Raw genomic sequence first — 18754 nt, 5'->3', positions numbered from 1 at the left:
AATCAGAGCGGAGAAAAATGGCTCCGATATTTCGAAAAATGAAGGCATCGGCCAAAGAAGACGGGGGCCACGAAGGGCGTGAAAACGAAAGACTCAGTAGGCAGCGCAATCTGATTCCGTCCGAAGCGGAAAAGAACAAGAGATGCTCCAAAAGGTCAGATAGGAAAAATGAAAGTGATTAGCCTGGCAATGCCGTACTCAGTTGGTCATCAAGCGACGCTCATGAAAACAGAGCCCCGGTGTTTTACACCTTTCAGGACAGACAGGAGGTACCGGTGGAGGGGAGCGTGCAGATCACAAGCTGTCCTGGATGGAGGAACGTAATTGATGGGAGTATACCGACTTGCCATTATCAAATAACAAAGATAATATAATAAATTAAATTTATTTGGGCTACGAGATTTTGACAGCCTAATTGAATTTCAGATGAGAATTAGTTATGTTTTCTGGTACAGGCTACGTCAAATGTATTACTTTCATTGACTCAGGTTTGAGTTATGCTAGTACTTGCCTCATTGGCTGAGGTTTGAGTTATGCTAGTACTTGTCTCATTGAGTGAGGTTTGAGTTATGCTAGTACTTGACTCATGGACAAGGGGACAGTTGGTAAAATATCCGTCATGAACTGGATATGGATTAAGTCCCGCAGAATATTCTCGTGGTTTCCACTTACAGATCATTTTGGGTGCCAGCTCCATTGTTAAGCAAGGTATTCACAGTGTTTTCGAAAAAATTAATCTGTGGAGTCGCTCATCTTTCTGCAAGAAAAGAACCCAAGCATACGGCGGAAAACGTTTATCGGAGCACCCGAAAAGAAGACTAAAACATCATAATGGCAGCAACTAGCAACAACTGGACAATACATTTTTTGAAGAATGAGCTTGAAACAACCTGGAAACTGTTTAGTAGAAGAGGAAATGTTATCTGGCTGAAATGACTACAAAGCTTTTGAAATGTGTGAAGTGTAAATGACAAGAACTGTCAATATATGAATAATTTGTTGCTGTGTATTTTACTGACAATCTACTTACACTGACTGACAGAGCAAATACAACACCAAGAAGGAGTGGTCAGAACTTTATGCCAATTGCAGGGTAGACTGACGTCACTGAGGTATGCTCATGATGTGAAATGCGCCGCTGTGCTGCGCACGTAGCGAACGATAAATGGGACATGGCGTTGGCGAATGGCCCACTTCGTACCGTGATTTCTCAGCCGACAGTCATTGTAGAACGTGTTGTCGTGTGCCACAGGACACGTGTATAGCTAAGAATGCCAGGCAGCCGTCAACGGAGGCATTTACAGCAGACAGACGACTTTACGAGGGGTATGGTGATCGGGCTGAGAAGGGCAGGTTGGTCGCTTCGTCAAATCGCAGCCGATACCCATAGGGATGTGTTCACGGTGCAGTGCCTGTGGCGAAGATGGTTGGCGCAGGGACATGTGGCACGTGCGAGGGGTCCAGGCGCAGCCCGAGTGACGTCAGCACGCGAGGATCGGCGCATCCGCCGCCAAGCGGTGGCAGCCCCGCACGCCACGTCAACCGCCATTCTTCAGCATGTGCAAGACACCCTGGCTGTTCCAATATCGACCAGAACAATTTCCCGTCGATTGGTTGAAGGAGGCCTGCACTCCCGGCGTCCGCTCAGAAGACTACCATTGACTCCACAGCATAGACGTGCACGCCTGGCATGGTGCCGGGCTAGAGCGACTTGGATGAGGGAATGGCGGAACGTCGTGTTCTCCGATGAGTCACGCTTCTGTTCTGTCAGTGATAGTCACCGCAGACGAGTGTGGCGTCGGCGTGGAGAAAGGTCAAATCCGGCAGTAACTGTGGAGCGCCCTACCGCTAGACAACGCGGCATCATGGTTTGGGGCGCTATTGCGTATGATTCCACGTCACCTCTAGTGCGTATTCAAGGCACGTTAAATGCCCACCGCTACGTGCAGCATGTGCTGCGGCCGGTGGTACTCCCGTACCTTCAGGGGCTGCCCAATGCTCTGTTTCAGCAAGATAATGCCCGCCCACACACTGCTCGCATCTCCCAACAGGCTCTACGAGGTGTACAGGTGCTTCCGTGGCCAGCGTACTCTCACCAATCGAACACGTGTGGGATCTCATTGGACGCCGTTTGCAAACTCTGCCCCAGCCTCGTACGGACGACCAACTGTGGCAAATGGTTGACAGAGAATGGAGAACCATCCCTCAGGACACCATTCGCACTCTTATTGACTCTGTACCTCGACGTGTTTCTGCGTGCATCGCCGCTCGCGGTGGTCCTACATCCTACTGAGTCGATGCCGTGCGCATTGTGTAACCTGCATATCGGTTTGAAATAAACATCAATTATTCGTCCGTGCCGTCTCTGTTTTTTCCCCAACTTTCATCCCTTTCGAACCACTCCTCCTTGGTGTTGCATTTGCTCTGTCAGTCAGTGTATTTTCTAATATCCAGGTCCCCTTAATGAGTAACTTGGCTTAGTTATAGGATAATATTTTACAGCTGTACTCACCCTTATGAAATTCCTCCAAGTGACTATTGGTGAATATCACTTTCCGAAGAAATGGCATGTTTTTAAGTAACAATATTCCAACATTGGCGCCTGTCACATTTAACAACTGAATACTGGTATTTTGCAATCTATCCACATATATTACTCTACCGTCATATGTTAACCCTTGAAACCATTTCAATTGTGCCCCGAACAATGGTGACGAAAAGTTCCATAAATCAAAAGCCCATTCACGCAAGTCATTGATTGTTTCCAACTTCAGGATATCGCTCAGCATACTGATGTTGCAGGACCTAGAACAAACAAAAGAACGTGTATTCTGTATATTGCAGTCTGTTATCTATAAAGGTCCTCGTCCAAGATAAAAATTAAATTGCATGTCACTCCACTCCAGAAATGGTGAGCGCAAAGGAGTGTTGCATTGAGTGTTTACAACAACAAGGTAGAATAATATAGAGGGGCAGTATGCCTGACGTCAGCGCTCCTTGTGGAGGCAGGTTCATAAAGTGCGGCCATGTTTCGAGATGTCAAAACAACGAATTGGCGCCAGAACTTACGATGATGTGACAATGAGATTGCCCATGGCAACTGAACATCGTAAGTTTTAAGAAGTGAGAAGTAAGATTCTCGCCTTCAAAGATGCAAGCCAGCCGCATGTGCAGCGTATGGCTGCACTAATATGAATCATGACTTGTTAAAAGGGCGTAAGTCCATAGAACGTAATTTTAAGAGACATAAAAAATGATATTTATCAACCGGTTAATTTTGTTCTTGTAAACTGCACCATTCTTATGATTCAACCTATAATCTATAACCTGTAGGATATAAGTTCCTTAATTTTAATGCAGTTCTGCATACAGATTAAGGTGTTTAAAGTACATGGATTCTTGAATATTGTTAGTATATGACAGAGTTTGAAACTATACACGTATAAATAGTTTCATTACGCGTGCTTTTTAAATATTAAAATACCACTGAAGTGACATAGGCACACTTTTTACAAACATGTGACGAATGGTAAGCGTACTTATTAGGTTCGTATACAATGTTGTAATTCGCAAGGTATTAAGACATCAAAGACTAACTACTTGAGAATCCATGAGCGTCTTCGTCACTAACATCACCCCTGGCGAGACGAGCTCCTCGACTAAGCGGTTTCAGAGCTGTCAGTGGAGAGATGGCGTGGAACGACATTAGTAGACGAATAAGTTTGAGTGGTGTCTTTAAAAGTAGGAAAGATCACAATATGAAGATAAAGTTGGAATTCAAGAGGACAAATTGGGGTAAATATTCGTTTATAGGAAGGGGAGTTAGGGACTGGAATAACTTACCAAGGGAGATGTTCAATAAATTTCCAATTTCTTTACGATCATTTAAGAAAAGGCTAGGAAAACAACTGATAGGGAATCTGCCACCTGGGCGACTGCCCTAAATGCAGATCAGTATTGATTGATTGATTGATTGATTGATTGATTGATTGAGTTACTGAATGTGTGGCCAATATCCAGTGCAGAAAAGTTCCTGTTTATTCACCTTTGACGGAGAAGTTCATCCTTCAAATACCTACGTATGTATGTATAGTGTTAGCCAATATCAGCAGCCCGGCTCTTCAGCCGCCATGTTTTTAATCTTTCTATGTTACGGTCGGAGCAAGATCATATACAATAGTATCAGACCTTAATACAAAATCAACATGCCCGACGCATCAGTTGGATGTAAACAAGCCTATATTACATAAACATAGCCTTCGGATTTTTATTATCGTATTGAAAAATAACAACGTAGAGAATCATTTATTTTGAGTAATAGAACCAATGCTATCTAGAAATAGCCTATATTTAGACAACCAGTATGTGGAAAATTCGAAATATAAGTCTCTCCTATGAACATGTATGATCCAGGAAATAAATAAATAATAATAATCGTATGGCCTTAGCTACCGTGTGCAGACATTTCGATTTGACGCCATCTGGCTGTCTGCTCGTCAATTTCGACGTTCCGTTTTACTCTAGGTCCGTTAGATGGCAGACAGAGTAAATCGGATCTCTCTTGGGCGTCTATGGCTGAGATTTAATTAATTTTGTCGGGTAAATACCAAATGGTCCGCCTCTGTGGTGTAGTGGTTAGCGTGATTAACTGCCACCCCCGGAGGTCCGGGTTCGATTCCCGGCTCTGCCACGAAATTTGAAAAGTGGTACGAGGGCTGGAACGGGGTCCACTCAGCCTCGGGAGGTCAACTGAGTAGAGGTGGGTTCGATTCCCACCTCAGCCATCCTGGAAGTGGTTTTCCGTGGTTTCCCACTTCTCCTCCAGGCGAATGCCGGGATGGTACCTAACTTAAGGCCACGGCCGCTTCCTTCCCTCCTCCTTGCCTATCCCTTCCAATCTTCCCATCCCTCCACAAGGCCCCTGTTCAGCATAGCAGGTGAGGCCGCCTGGGCGAGGTACTGATCATTCTCCCCAGTTGTATCCCCCAATCCGATGTCTGAAGCTCCAGGACACTGCCCGGCGGTAGAGGTGGGATCCCTCGCTAAGTCCGAGGGGAAAGCCAACCCTGGACAATAAACAGATTAAGAAAGAAAGAAAATACCAAATGTATCACCAGAGATCTTTTACATGCAGACATCGTACGACATGGAGTGTCGAATGGACTTTTTTCCGCCCTTCAAAAATCCGACTACCTCTGCCGGGTTTGAACCCGCTATCTTGGGATCCGGAGGCCGACACTCTACCACGGATCCACAGAGGCAGCTGTCCAGGAAATAGGTATCATAGGATTGAATTCTAAGGTAACAGTCCTTGGGGAATATCTGATGCGTTTCAAAAAGTGGCAGTTTCAATCAATCAATCAATCAATCAATCAATCAATCAATCAACAATGATCTGCAGTCACCCAGAGGGCAGATTCGCTATCTGTTGTTTCCCTGGACATTTTTAAACGATTGAAAAGTATTTGGAAATTTATTGAACATCTCCCTTGGTAAATTATTCCAATCACTAACTCCACTACCTATAAACGAATATTTTCCCCAGTTTGTTCTCTTGAGTTCCAACTTCCACAGTGTGATCTTTCCTACTTTTAAAAACACTTATCGAACTTAATCGTCTACTAGTTTCATTCCACGCTATTTCTCCACTGTCAGCTCCGAACATACCATTTACTCGAGCAGCTCGTCACCTTTCTCTCATGTGTTCCCAGCCCAAACTTTGCAACATTTTCGTAAGGCTACTCTTTTGTCGGAAATCAGCCAGAACAAACAGAGCTGCTTTTCTTTGGATTTTTCCAGTTCTCGAATCAAGTATTCCTGACGAGGGTCTCTTACACTGGATCCATACTCCACTCGGGGTCTTACCAGAGATTTATATGTTCCCTCCTTTGCATCGATACAACAACCCCTCCATCTGTGGGTGGAGGCGGTTGTATAGCACCTACCGTGTACCAGCCTGTCGTAAAAGGCGACTAAAGGGGGCCCCAAGTGCTCTGAACTTGGGAGCGAGGGTTAGCGTCCACGGGGCCCTCATCTGAGTCCTGGCATTGCCTCAACTAACGTGTGTCAGGCTCCTCAATTTCATCTATCCTAACGGACCTCTCTTGGTCAGCTTTTACGACCCCGACGGTATTAAAACACTCGAGGCCTAGCTAGTCTTTCATCTTCACGCACGTGTGGCCCTTGTCTTTCTTTGGCCGATACCTTCATTTTTCGAAGTGCCAGTTCCCTTCAATTTTTTCACTCTGATTAGTGTTAACACTTCTTCCTCTTAAAACAATAATAATCACCACCATCTTACTACAACCCCTAAATACCCTCATAATCATGTGCAGAGATCTGTGTCCTTTACTTAAAATCCTATTTATGTTTTTACCCAAGTTAAGTGTCCTTGCTGGCAAGACCTAGTGTTTACAGTGCACTATGTCTTCTGGAATGACCTAGAGCAATTTGTTACTTTCATTGATCTGTCTTAGTCTCATCCTTGCTAGTAATATAATTCCTTATGCAGCCAGTCCCTGCTATGAATGGTGTGAAAATGTTGCTCCTAGGGTCGGTTGGCGCATGCATTTCACTGGGCTTGGCAGACTGATATGCAATAGCAACTTCTGGCTCGGTGAGGAAAGGAACGGCAAAACTACATCACTTTTCATTTCGCTAGTATGTCTCTCCAGTGACGCCTAGACCGTCTATGATAGCTTTTGGTGGAGCTGTGGAGGATCAAACCAGCCTTCGGGATGAATACCCAACATAAAACAACATACACCCTAATTAAGTTCTTCCCTTCTAGTAACACCTGGATACTTACAATGATCCCCCTAAGGAACTCTCACCCCATCAACACAGTAATTAAAACTGAGAGGACTTTTCTTATTAGTGAAACTCACAGCCTGACTTTTAACCCCGTTTATCAACATACCATTGCCTGCTGTTAGTGCTATTGCTCTGAAGACGAACCCGGTTTCACGTTTGAAACGCGACAACATATCATAAGTAATACAGTAATGTGTGGGCAATAAGGAAATGCACTTTCATCATCTCCCTCAATAGCGCTGTTAAGTAACACACTTCTTAAAATTGCACATCAAATCAGCGTTGCACCGATTCAAAAGAAAATGGGCGAGAATCGTCTACGATGTTTTGTACATGTACAGAGGGCAGAGTCCGACACTATCGCGAAGATGGGTTTCATGTTAGAAAGTCACCGGTAGGAGATTGAAATGACGACCAAAACAGCGATGGGCCGATACGCTTCACAAAGATCTGAAGATTGTCAATTTCTTCCCTGAGCTAAACGTAGACAATAAATCCATGTCGTGGACCCTGCCAACACACTGAAGAAGATATAACAAGGGTAGACTTACCTGTTAGTAAGGTGGTCGACTGTCAGAATACCGACGGTTAGTAAAGGATTAAAGTCGAATCTCCAGTATATGCGACCCTCACTACGATCCAGATCCAAATTATTCACAGAAAGGTATTGTAGGCCTAAGCACATAGCTGTACTTTCAGGAACCTTCTCGAGGATCTTGAATGCCAAAGTGACTGAGCCATCTGTAAAAAATACAAATTGATTTTACATTAATGTTTGTTCAGCGTTTGACCAGTACAAAAGTAGGAAATACATTTTTGTTACAATGATCTAAAAGCACAGCTTTTCAGTCTTTCTTAAACTAGTTATAACATCCTGTAAGAAAAACACTGTTAAACAAAGAATTACATGTTTTTCTTGAAAGAACATCATTCAGATTCTATCAAGTCACACTTTCTAAAATTGTTTAGATACATTTATGTTTGAATTTTGTTTGTGCCCTGCCCCCTATTCGCACTACTTAACTAATTTCTGAACAATATTTCGCACTTTTTGAATTAGCCCTTAATGAGGAGGTTACTCTGACAAGGGGGGAGACCCAGCTTAACAAAGGGAAAAAATAGGTTAATATTCATTCGATTGTTAAATATGCTACAATTGTTGTTGACAATTGCTGCACATATCCCAGTATTGGCGTGCTTTCTGGCAACCAGAAGCAATTTCAATAATGTCAAAATTTAAAACATTTTAATATTTTAAAATAAAATGTTCAAAATTTCCCGCCTTTCTAACAATATATCACTGTTTCCCTTATAAAAACCAAGTTTATACGAATTTTCGTACTTTTCCTTTTTTAAAGTGTGTATCAAACCTCCAGATACAAAATGAACCTCAATCATTAACATAGACTGTGATTTGGATTTTTTGTCGGGTTTTTATTCCGAGCACCAAACAATATTAATATTTTTGTAACTAAATATGTTATATAAAATCTAATTTAAATCCTGTTGATCTGAATGAGGTACAGATTGTAGTACAACACTATGGGAGGAAACTCTGGAAAAATCATAATTATCCGTGGAACAGTAAGAGAGTTATCAAGGATACCGTAATATATTGTTAAAAACGCGGGAAATTTTGAACATTTTACTTTACAATGTTATAATTATAATTTTGACATTATTGAAGTTGCTTCTGATTGCTCTGAAGCATTCCAATCCTAGGATATGTGCAGCATTTGTCAACAATATTTGTAGCATATATAACAATCGAATGAATATTGGCCTATTTTCCCCGTGTTAAGCTGGGTCTCCCCCCTTCAATTTCAGGAATATATGTTAGCATACTCTTATCTGTAGTAAATTCTCTGAATTTACGCAGCGTCTTAGCCATTCTAGATGTTTTAGTAGGTTATTATTTACCATTAAAATTAATATCTTACAGGACACTTTAAATTAATTTCACGCTTATATTTCATCAGAATAATTAAGTTTCATTTAATCCCTAATACCACATTAAGATAGAAAATCAATTCACACAAGTTCACAACCAACAACCAGGAACTTGAAACTCAAAACTGCTTGGAGACAAGAGAGAATATAAGCCCACAGTGAAGCGATGAGGAAGTTTTGGGAAGATAAGAATAACAAGAAAACCAGTGTTAACTAATGGCTCTACGTGCACCTTAGAGGGAAAAACGCATTAAATATATATATCAGAAAACCGAACGGCTGATGAAATCGATTAGAAGCGACGACTCAAATTATATGGTCACCTATTCAGAATGGATGACAAGCGGTTGACTAAGAAAATTTGTACCATACTCGATAAAGCGGGTGGGCAGCAGGAATTATACACGATGCCAGAGAGGGAATGCAACGATACTGGGCTGCAAAGAAAGCTTCTGAAAATGTGTAATAGTTGCTTATTGTGGTCTCTGTATCTGACTCCATATGCTGAAGAGATATTGTGGCTTCAGGCGAAATAGGAGCACGGTAGATCAAATATTTGTTGTCTGTCAAACGATGGAAAAAAAATGCTATGAACATTATAGACAACCATTTTATACTAAATACAAAGATAAGTTTGTGAATATATGGATGCAATAGGAATACCACAGAAACGTATTAGGATGATTAGGTGATGGTGGATAGAAGAATTGGAAATGAGTTTGTTTTAAATAGAGTAGTCAGATAAGGTGATGCACTCTCAGCCACTCTGGCAATTAACAAGATCCTTAAAGAGATTATGGATAACTGAAATATTGTATGTAAATCTAAACTGATTTGTGCGTATGCAGATGATGCAGTGTTAATGGCCAAGAATGATAGATATCTGAAGGGAATGTTTATTGAAATGGAGAACTCAGGAAAACGGATGGGACTGGAGGTAAATGATAGATAGTAAATCTAATATATGCATAAGGCTGTTATAGAGTGTAGAAGAAGTCAAGATAATTTGACAATAAAACACGAATAATAAGAAAATAAGTGAGGAGATACATAATAATGGCTAGAAACAAGGCCTATTACGCGAATCTTACATTATTGAAGTCTCGTTTTTTACCCAGACCTACAGTACAAAACCTAAAATATATAAGACCCTGATTAGACCTGTAATTACATATTGCTCAGAAGCCTGGAATCTTTTAGCTAATGACGCAAACAAATTAAGAATATTTTAAAGAAAGATTATGAGATGAATATATGGCCCAACTCAAGACCAGAATAGTTGGAGGATAAGGAGGAACGCTGGAATACAGAATATATTAGATCAGGAGGATACAGTTATATTTATTAGGTCACACAGACTGCGATGGCTTGGGCATGTGGAAACGATGGAGGAAGACCGAATGCCAAGAAAAGTAGATAAATCCAGAATAAATAAAAAGAAGGCAACAAGGAAGACCCCGAAATAGATGGAGTGATGAAGTAGAAGCTGACCAGAAGAACATCCGTCCATTGAGACCAGCCGCTCAGGATCGAAGTAGATGGAGGAATATTGTAGAAGAAGCCAAGGCTCACATAGGGCTGTAGCGCCGGATAAGTAAAGTAAGTGAGTAAGTAAAAATATTTTCCTTTCTTCTACAGTTGAGCAAAAACAAAAAAGCACGAACACTTATGAAACTCTAGGCCTGATCAGAAATAACTAAAAATGTTGGACGAAAGACGCTATGCTCTTGTTTTCTATTATTACAATTATTATCATTGCCAACTTCACACACAGTTCATTTCATTAGTTAACATTTCGGAAGATGTTTAGAAAGTAGTTCATTTATAATATTTTACAAAAAATTAAATGATTAACATTGAACCGAATTGTTTTGACAGAAAATTATCTGTATAATAGGCAACGCATTAAATGATCCAGTTCAGTTCCTTACAAAGTCTCCTTCGGCCAAAATCGACTTTGGAGGAAGTAGCGTCTATGAAACAGGCTTATAGCGAAATTAGACCTTCGTATCAAAGTAGGCTTTGTATAATACCCCCTAAAACTCTTGTCCTTGAATACGACCTTATTATTAGGTGTTTTATTTTTAGTGTTCCCCTTCTTCTTACTAATATTACCACTATTATCGTGTTAAACAATATTTTAAAACTATGCAGTGGTTGTTAATGATCAGATAATTATCTGTCAAAACCATTCAGTTCAATGTTAATCATTTAATTTTCTGTAAAATAGAATAAATTAACTAAATCTTCCATAGTTTTCGAACTCAATCTTCAAAAATATTTCATTTAGATCTAGCAACACTGGCATGTCCGCTCATAATACACACACATTACTGATTTGGTTAAAAAGGAATTACACTGACTGACAGAGCAAATGCAACACCAAGAAGGAGTGGTCAGAACTTTATGCCAATTGCAGGGTAGAATGACGTCAGAGGTATGCTCATGATGTGAAATGCGCCGCTGTGCTGCGCACGTAGCGAACGATAAATGGGACACGGCGTTGGCGAATGGCCCACTTCGTACCGTGATTTCTCAGCCGACAGTCATTGTAGAACGTGTTGTCGTGTGCCACAGGACACGTGTATAGCTAAGAATGCCAGGCCGCCGTCAACGGAGGCATTTACAGCAGACAGACGACTTTACGAGGGGTATGGTGATCGGGCTGAGAAAGGCAGGTTGGTCGCTTCGTCAAATCGCAGCCGATACCCATAGGGATGTGTCCACGGTGCAGCGCCTGTGGCGAAGATGGTTGGCGCAGGGACATGTGGCACGTGCGAGGGGTCCAGGCGCAGCCCGAGTGACGTCAGCACGCGAGGATCGGCGCATCCGCCGCCAAGCGGTGGCAGCCCCGCACGCCACGTCAACCGCCATTCTTCAGCATGTGCAAGACACCCTGGCTGTTCCAATATCGACCAGAACAATTTCCCGTCGATTGGTTGAAGGAGGCCTGCACTCCCGGCGTCCGCTCAGAAGACTACCATTGACTCCACAGCATAGACGTGCACGCCTGGCATGGTGCCGGGCTAGAGCGACTTGGATGAGGGAATGGCGGAACGTCGTGTTCTCCGATGAGTCACGCTTCTGTTCTGTCAGTGATAGTCACCGCAGACGAGTGTGGCGTCGGCGTGGAGAAAGGTCAAATCCGGCAGTAACTGTGGAGCGCCCTACCGCTAAACAACGCGGCATCATGGTTTAGGGCGCTATTGCGTATGATTCCACGTCACCTCTAGTGCGTATTCAAGGCACGTTAAATGCCCACCGCTACGTGCAGCATGTGCTGCGGCCGGTGGCACTCCCGTACCTTCAGGGGCTGCCCAATGCTCTGTTTCAGCAGGATAATGCCCGCCCACACACTGCTCGCATCTCCCAACAGGCTCTACGAGGTGTACAGATGCTTCCGTGGCCAGTGTACTCTCCGGATCTCTCACCAATCGAACACGTGTGGGATCTCATTGGACGCCGTTTGCAAACTCTGCCCCAGCCTCGTACGGACGACCAACTGTGGCAAATGGTTGACAGAGAATGGAGAACCATCCCTCAGGACACCATCCGCACTCTTATTGACTCTGTACCTCGACGTGTTTCTGCGTGCATAGCCGCTCGCGGTGGTCCTACATCCTACTGAGTCGATGCCGTGCGCATTGTGTAACCTGCATATCGCTTTGAAATAAACATCAATTATTCGTCCGTGCCGTCTCTGTTTTTTTCCCCAACTTTCATCCCTTTCGAACCACTCCTTCTTGGTGTTGCATTTGCTCTGTCAGTCAGTGTATTTTTGGATTTACTGGTTGGTTACGGTTGACACGGACATCGGGTAAAGAAAGCTTTCACAAACAATGGCGCCCAACGTGTTTGGTAAGAAACTTTTCGCCATAAAACTTGGAAAGTGTAAATGTTGAATAGTGGCAGGTAGGAATTTAAAAACAAACAGGCCCAACAAACGCAAATTGTGTAATGTCTTATTGCCGAAGTGCAAATATTTTGACGTAAAATGAGTTTGTTGTTTTATTCCAGTACTGGATTCCCCACTAAATATCCACTTCCCCATACCAGATTATTTTCAATAATTTCAGAACTACAAATGGAAGCAAAAATAGAATAATTGGCTTGAACTGTGCTCCAGAGCAGTGTTTCTAGCAAGCACAAATGAAGTTAACCTAACACTGTCAAACGTGTACCCTAATTTAACCTCGATTTAAGCAATACATGAATACATAAAAAAGAGAATACGGTAGAAGCTCACTAATGCGTACCCCACCAGTCCGGACTTCGTTTAATCCGGGAAGACACTGACTGTGATGTTAATAACGAGTTTCTCGTTGCTCCTCCTAAAAACGGCAGCAGTACGGCGAAGCGTCGACTCTACGAGGTTCTGGAGGGATCTGGATCACACATCTTGCACTGCTAGCCAGAATTGGTCTTGTGTGGTTGATGCGGTGTTCATGGAGCGTACATCAGCATCGACAGCAACCCATAAATGCTCGATTGGATTAAGATCGGGAGATCTGGGTGGCCAATCCATGGTCGTAACTTCACTGGAGTGCTCCTCCAACCATCTGCGTGCCACCACAGATCGGTGACATGGCGCATTGTCTTTTGAAATATGGCATCTCCATCACGGCACTCTAGGGTCAGAAAGGGACGCAGATGGTCTGAAGGAATGTCCACATAACGTGAACCGGACAGCGTTCCTTGCAGCCGGACAGTGGGGCCAAATTGCAACCATGAGAACGCCGCCCAGCCCAGAACTGACCCACCTTCCACCTGGACATAATCTTGTTGACACGCATGATCCATAGCTTCATGTGGGGCATACGCCACACTCTCACACGCCTAGCAGCTCGATGTAACTGGAACCGGGAATCATCGTACCATATCACACGCCGCCACTGCTCCCTGGTCTTTTGCCGATGTTTATGGGCCCATACACGTCGTTGAGCTCTGTGTCGAGATATCAGCAAAGGGACAAAGGGTGAATCCTATGCGGTGCAGTTACCTCCTTACAGGTCTACTAGAAATGGGTTCCTGACTCCCAACATTCAACTGGGCGGCGATCTGACTCACAGCAGCCCGTCGAGAGCCCAGTATGGTTCCATGGAGGCGACGTGATGTTCGTTCGTTAAACACCTGTAGTCTTCTCATGTGGTGGTTTACGAGGGTGGTTTCATTCTTTCTGCGATATTAAAGATCCATCCTCGACGCTGTAATCTCCGCAATGCTATGACTCACGCATCATTCCACGTTCAATGTCGGTTACCTCACGACGGTGATGTCTGTGACAGACTGGTTAGTTACGCCGCAGCTAGACGCAACGCTCAGGGGTCAAACATGGCACATTTTCTAACAGGACATCCCTTCCCGTGACTTTTGGACACTCGCTGTAATAATAATACATAAATGAAATTACAGTATAAAGCTGAGTTACGAACGCAGTGTTCTATACAACGCAGAGGAGGAGATCGTTGAAAGTTTGATCGCTGCAGAAAACTCTGAAATGAATGAATATGACCAGGATGAAGTAGGTGATATTTTTAACCAGGAGTCAAAACTTAGTGTGATTACAGACCATCGAAACATTGTCATTAAATACGTTGAAGATAACAATGATGAAAACATATCTGCATATTTCGAAAGTTTGAGGCATCTGCGTGAGTTAATTATTACTAAAGAAATTAATGTCAAAGGAAGACAAGAAAAGATGAACAGTTTCTTCAAACCAGAAAGCGAGTCAAGTGTGGTGAATGAAGGTGTGCCTTGATTGCCATGTTGTAATTCTGTACTGCCCTAGTTAATCTGTATTTTGTAGGGTCTAATACAATACTGAATTATATCTTGTATACTAAATAAGCTTTGTATATCTTAAATTTAAAATACTGTACTGTACACGATCTTTTTACTGAACAGGGTGTTGAACCCTGGAGTGGTCGCACCGGGTCTCTCAGACCCATTTATTCTCAGTGCTTTACTATTAGATTTATATACAGTACTTTATTTCCAATTATAGTATTATAGGACATTATTTAGTTTATTTTAATGCAGTCTACATGACTAAAATACCTAATTAACTATCCCGTTTCTTAACCAAAAAATGTATTTTAATAATTACACTGACAAACTGGTTGTTTTCTATTAATATGTGAAAGGTAAAACAAGGTAACAACAAAATGTATTTCACATTTTTTTTTTCCTTTTTCCTGCATCTACATGCACAAAGCAACACTCTCATCTATTTTCTACACAGCGTTAAAAAAGCATTTTTTTGAGAATTTCACACTTGAACTATTGGTACAAAAATATGGATTTTTTAGGTATGTGTAAAATATGTATCATAATTCATAAAATAAAAATTAAATTGGTTTTAGAAACACATCCAAGTACAGGGAAACATCACTTTAATCAATTTATATGCACATTCTGCAGACAAGTTGTCCATGTTCTCCGCAAATGAAATTGTTACAAAGAAGGAGAAGTGTACTAAACTAACAATGCGAAGTTTGACCAACGTTAGCAGTCGCACCGGGTCTGCGAGACCCTGAACAGCCTGTACGCGCAAAGTTTCCAAGGAAACTGAGAGCGGGATACTGTGTTCGGTTGAAGGTCGGGAGCCAAGAAGCTACCAGGGATGGGGAAGCGCTCGTTGCATTCCAACAACAGGAACACCAATAAGTATGTCCGCCCGGGTCTCGTAGACCCATTGCGACCACTCCATGGTTAAATATGTTCCATGGCTTCTTTCATAAGTTATTTCGTTTAATCCGGACCCTCATTAATTCAGAAAATCTAGAGTCTAAATTACTGCGGATTAATGGGTTTCTACCGCAACTTGAAGTTATTTCCACTCCCGTTTCAGTAGCTAGTGCCCATTAAACTCATGAAGGCACTGAAGAATAGCAGAAAGTATAACTTCCTGTAAACCAGTCGAATGTGTATAGGAATCATTTCTATCAGTTACCAGGGACAGTATTATTTAATGTGCTTAAACAGGTGATCTGAAAATATGTCCATTGAATAATAATAATAATAATAATAATAATAATAATGCTATTTTTGTTTACATCCTACTTAATTACGCCCTACGACCATTAATTGTAGGTGTTTTACCTTTAGTGTTCCCTGTATTAACATTATTATCGTGTTAAACATTGTTTTCTAAACTACACAGGGGTTCTTAATGAGAATTTAACGCGCTGCCTATTATACAGGTAATTTTCCGTCAAAATTATGCAGTTCTATTCTTAAGTGGCGACGATGGTCTTTCTGTCATGATTGTCTCAGGATGAAAAACCGCGCGATCATCAAATCAAGATCAAATCAAACAGGTCTTATCTGAATTTATGGCAGTTGCCTGGTGGCAGACTGCTTATTTGTAGCTTTCCTAGCATTTTCTTAAATAATTGCAAAGAAATTGGAAATTTACTGAACACCTCCCTTTGTAAATTATTCCAATCCCTACCTGCCCTACCTATAAATGAATATTTGCCCCAATTTGTTCTCTTGAATTCCAACTTTATCTTCATACTGTGATCTTTCCTACTTTAAAAACACCACGCAGACTTATTCGTCTACTAATGTCATTCCACGCCGTCTTTCCACTGACAGCTCGGAACATATGACTTAGTCGAGCAGCTCGTCTCCTTTCTCGCAAGTCTTCCCAGCCTCAATTGCAACATTTTTCCAACGCTACTCTTTTATCGTAAATCACCCAGAACAAATCGAGCTGCTTTTCTTTGGATTTTTTCCAGTTCTTGAATGAAGTATTACTGGTGAGGGTCCCATACACTGGAACCATACTGTAGCTGGGGTCTTGCCAGAGACTTATATGCCCTCTCCTTTACTTCCTTACTACAACCCCTAAATACCCTCATAATCATGTGCAGAGATCTGTACCCTTTATTTACAATCCCATTTATGTGATTACCCCAATGAAGATATTTCCTTATATTAACACCAAGGTACAGTAGAATTCCATTAGTCCAGCATCCAACAGTCAGGAACGCCCGATGGTCCGGCACCATTCCAGGATTTTTAAAATGTTATTATCCCTTAATAATGATCTCTCGTGAACAATTTGGTGCATTATTTGTCGAAACCAATCGAAGTGTATTTTTTATTATTTCAAAGTTAATAGTGCAAATGTATCTGATACAATCCATTTGTTATGCATTGACTTACTTAAATATCTCTACAGTATCTCTGGAAATATTCAGCCTACAAGGCTGTGTGCTGTACTGAGTACTGGAAAGACAACCATATGATAAAATAAACAGATTTCAAACATTGAATGTATGAGCCACGTTCAAAAACGGATGGGAATGTGCCTTCAAAAATTCAAGCGGACAGAATGGAAAGAGAAGTTGTAGACGGAAAGTCTCCAAATGTTAAAGAGAAGACTTACAGATAAAAACATCGATGAACTCTGGCATTATTATGAAATGGCAATAAGAAACAACACGTTTGAAAAGAGGAGTGTGTTATTAAACAAATGATTCTGCTGATTAACATTTTACTGCAAAACGCCTTAACCTATATCGTAGTAAGAGGTACAGCCCGATAGTCCGGCATTTTCGGTAATCCGGCCCCGAACGTGCCGGACTATCGGACTTCTACTGTACTTACAATGATCTCCATAAGGAACTTTCACTCCATCAACGCAGTAATTAAAATTGAGAGGACGTTTCTTATTAGTGAAACTCACAACCTGACTTTTAACCCCGATTATCATCATATTGTCTATCTCACAACATTGTGGAGGTCTATTTACAGTTGCTCACAATCTTGTAATTGATTTATTACTCTGTACAGAATAACATCATCCGCAACAAAAAAAAATACTTATCTCTGATTCGACTTCTTTACTCATATCATCTATATAGATAAGAAAATATAAAGTTCTAATAATACTGCCTTGAGGGGAACACCCCTATTAATGATTGCAGGGTCAGATAAAGCTTCCCTACTCGAATTCTCTGAGTTCTATTTTCTTGAAATACAGCCACCCATTCAATCACTCTTTCGTGTATCAGTCAGTATCGACAAGGAAAATAGTAACAGTGATTATTGAAATGAGAAAAACTCGTGTAGGAACGACATCAAATCAGTATCAACAATAATACAAAACAATATTAAACTGCAAAGGGCCGAGGGTGCAAGGAAGTGGGTACGTCACGACAAGCCACCTATGTGCCTCAGAATTTGGGGGACAACACGAGGGGTGGACAAAATATAATTGTGCGCATGTTAAGTCATCATCCAGTCAACGACGAGTACTTCCGCTAGTGCAGCAATACGACACTATCCCAAACTGTCAGGCGCATGCGCATATGCACTTCGCGGCATTTGAAGCGTGTAGCGAGAGTTTGGTATTCTGACCGCTAATCTGTTGTGAATTCCAGTTTCGTTCAGTTTGAGAACAGTCGGCAGAATTTGGGGATTGGTTTCGGATTTCTAAATGAGACAAACGCATCAGATCCTGTCACACCTGCTTCACAAAGCACAGATCCTTAAAAGTGTATATTCGTTCCGTGCTTTCTTGAAAATAACATTTCTTGATCGTGGTAATCTTAAATAAATTCTTAATTAAATGTAGCAATCGCACATTATGTTTAATGTAAATACAGGAAGGGTTAGTTTGCATCTAGCACATATACTTAACTTAAAAAACAATATCACGATACACATGTGAACTGCCGATGTAAGTAAGTCTAGGTACTGTAGGTAAACTTATGCTTACTAATCACGAATATGACAGATCAGTGAGGATATAAAAACTTGTATATTTTCAGATGTCAGATATTAGATTTACGAGTGACTCCAGTGAATCTTCAATCGATGACATCAGTCTAGATTTATTTGACGTTATTCTGAATAGAGCAAGGCCATAGAATGAAATAATTACTGTATCGTATTATAAATACAGGGTGCGCACAAATGATTTGAGTGGTTTTGTAAATTGTTTTTAGCCATTTTATTATAGATATGGTGATGGTGT

At 41.6% G+C, this 18754-nt stretch overlaps 1 protein-coding gene across 2 annotated transcripts in view; it reads right to left on the bottom strand.

The window, feature by feature from the left end:
• The window catches only part of LOC136884405 (nephrocan), a 166311-nt gene that overhangs the window by 11963 nt on the left and 135594 nt on the right, over positions 1-18754 (bottom strand). For both annotated transcript variants that reach the window (XM_067156541.2, XM_068229861.1), the window contains exons 4-5: positions 7365-7554; positions 2513-2805 (exon numbers count right to left, since the gene is read on the bottom strand). In XM_067156541.2, the coding sequence (XP_067012642.2) occupies positions 2513-2805; positions 7365-7554 (483 nt within the window). The remainder of the gene's footprint in view (positions 1-2512; positions 2806-7364; positions 7555-18754) is intronic.

This window comes from Anabrus simplex, chromosome 12 (assembly GCF_040414725.1).
Source record: "Anabrus simplex isolate iqAnaSimp1 chromosome 12, ASM4041472v1, whole genome shotgun sequence".
NCBI classification, from domain to species: domain Eukaryota; kingdom Metazoa; phylum Arthropoda; class Insecta; order Orthoptera; family Tettigoniidae; genus Anabrus; species Anabrus simplex.
This window is presented reverse-complemented; position numbering and strand designations above follow the sequence as displayed.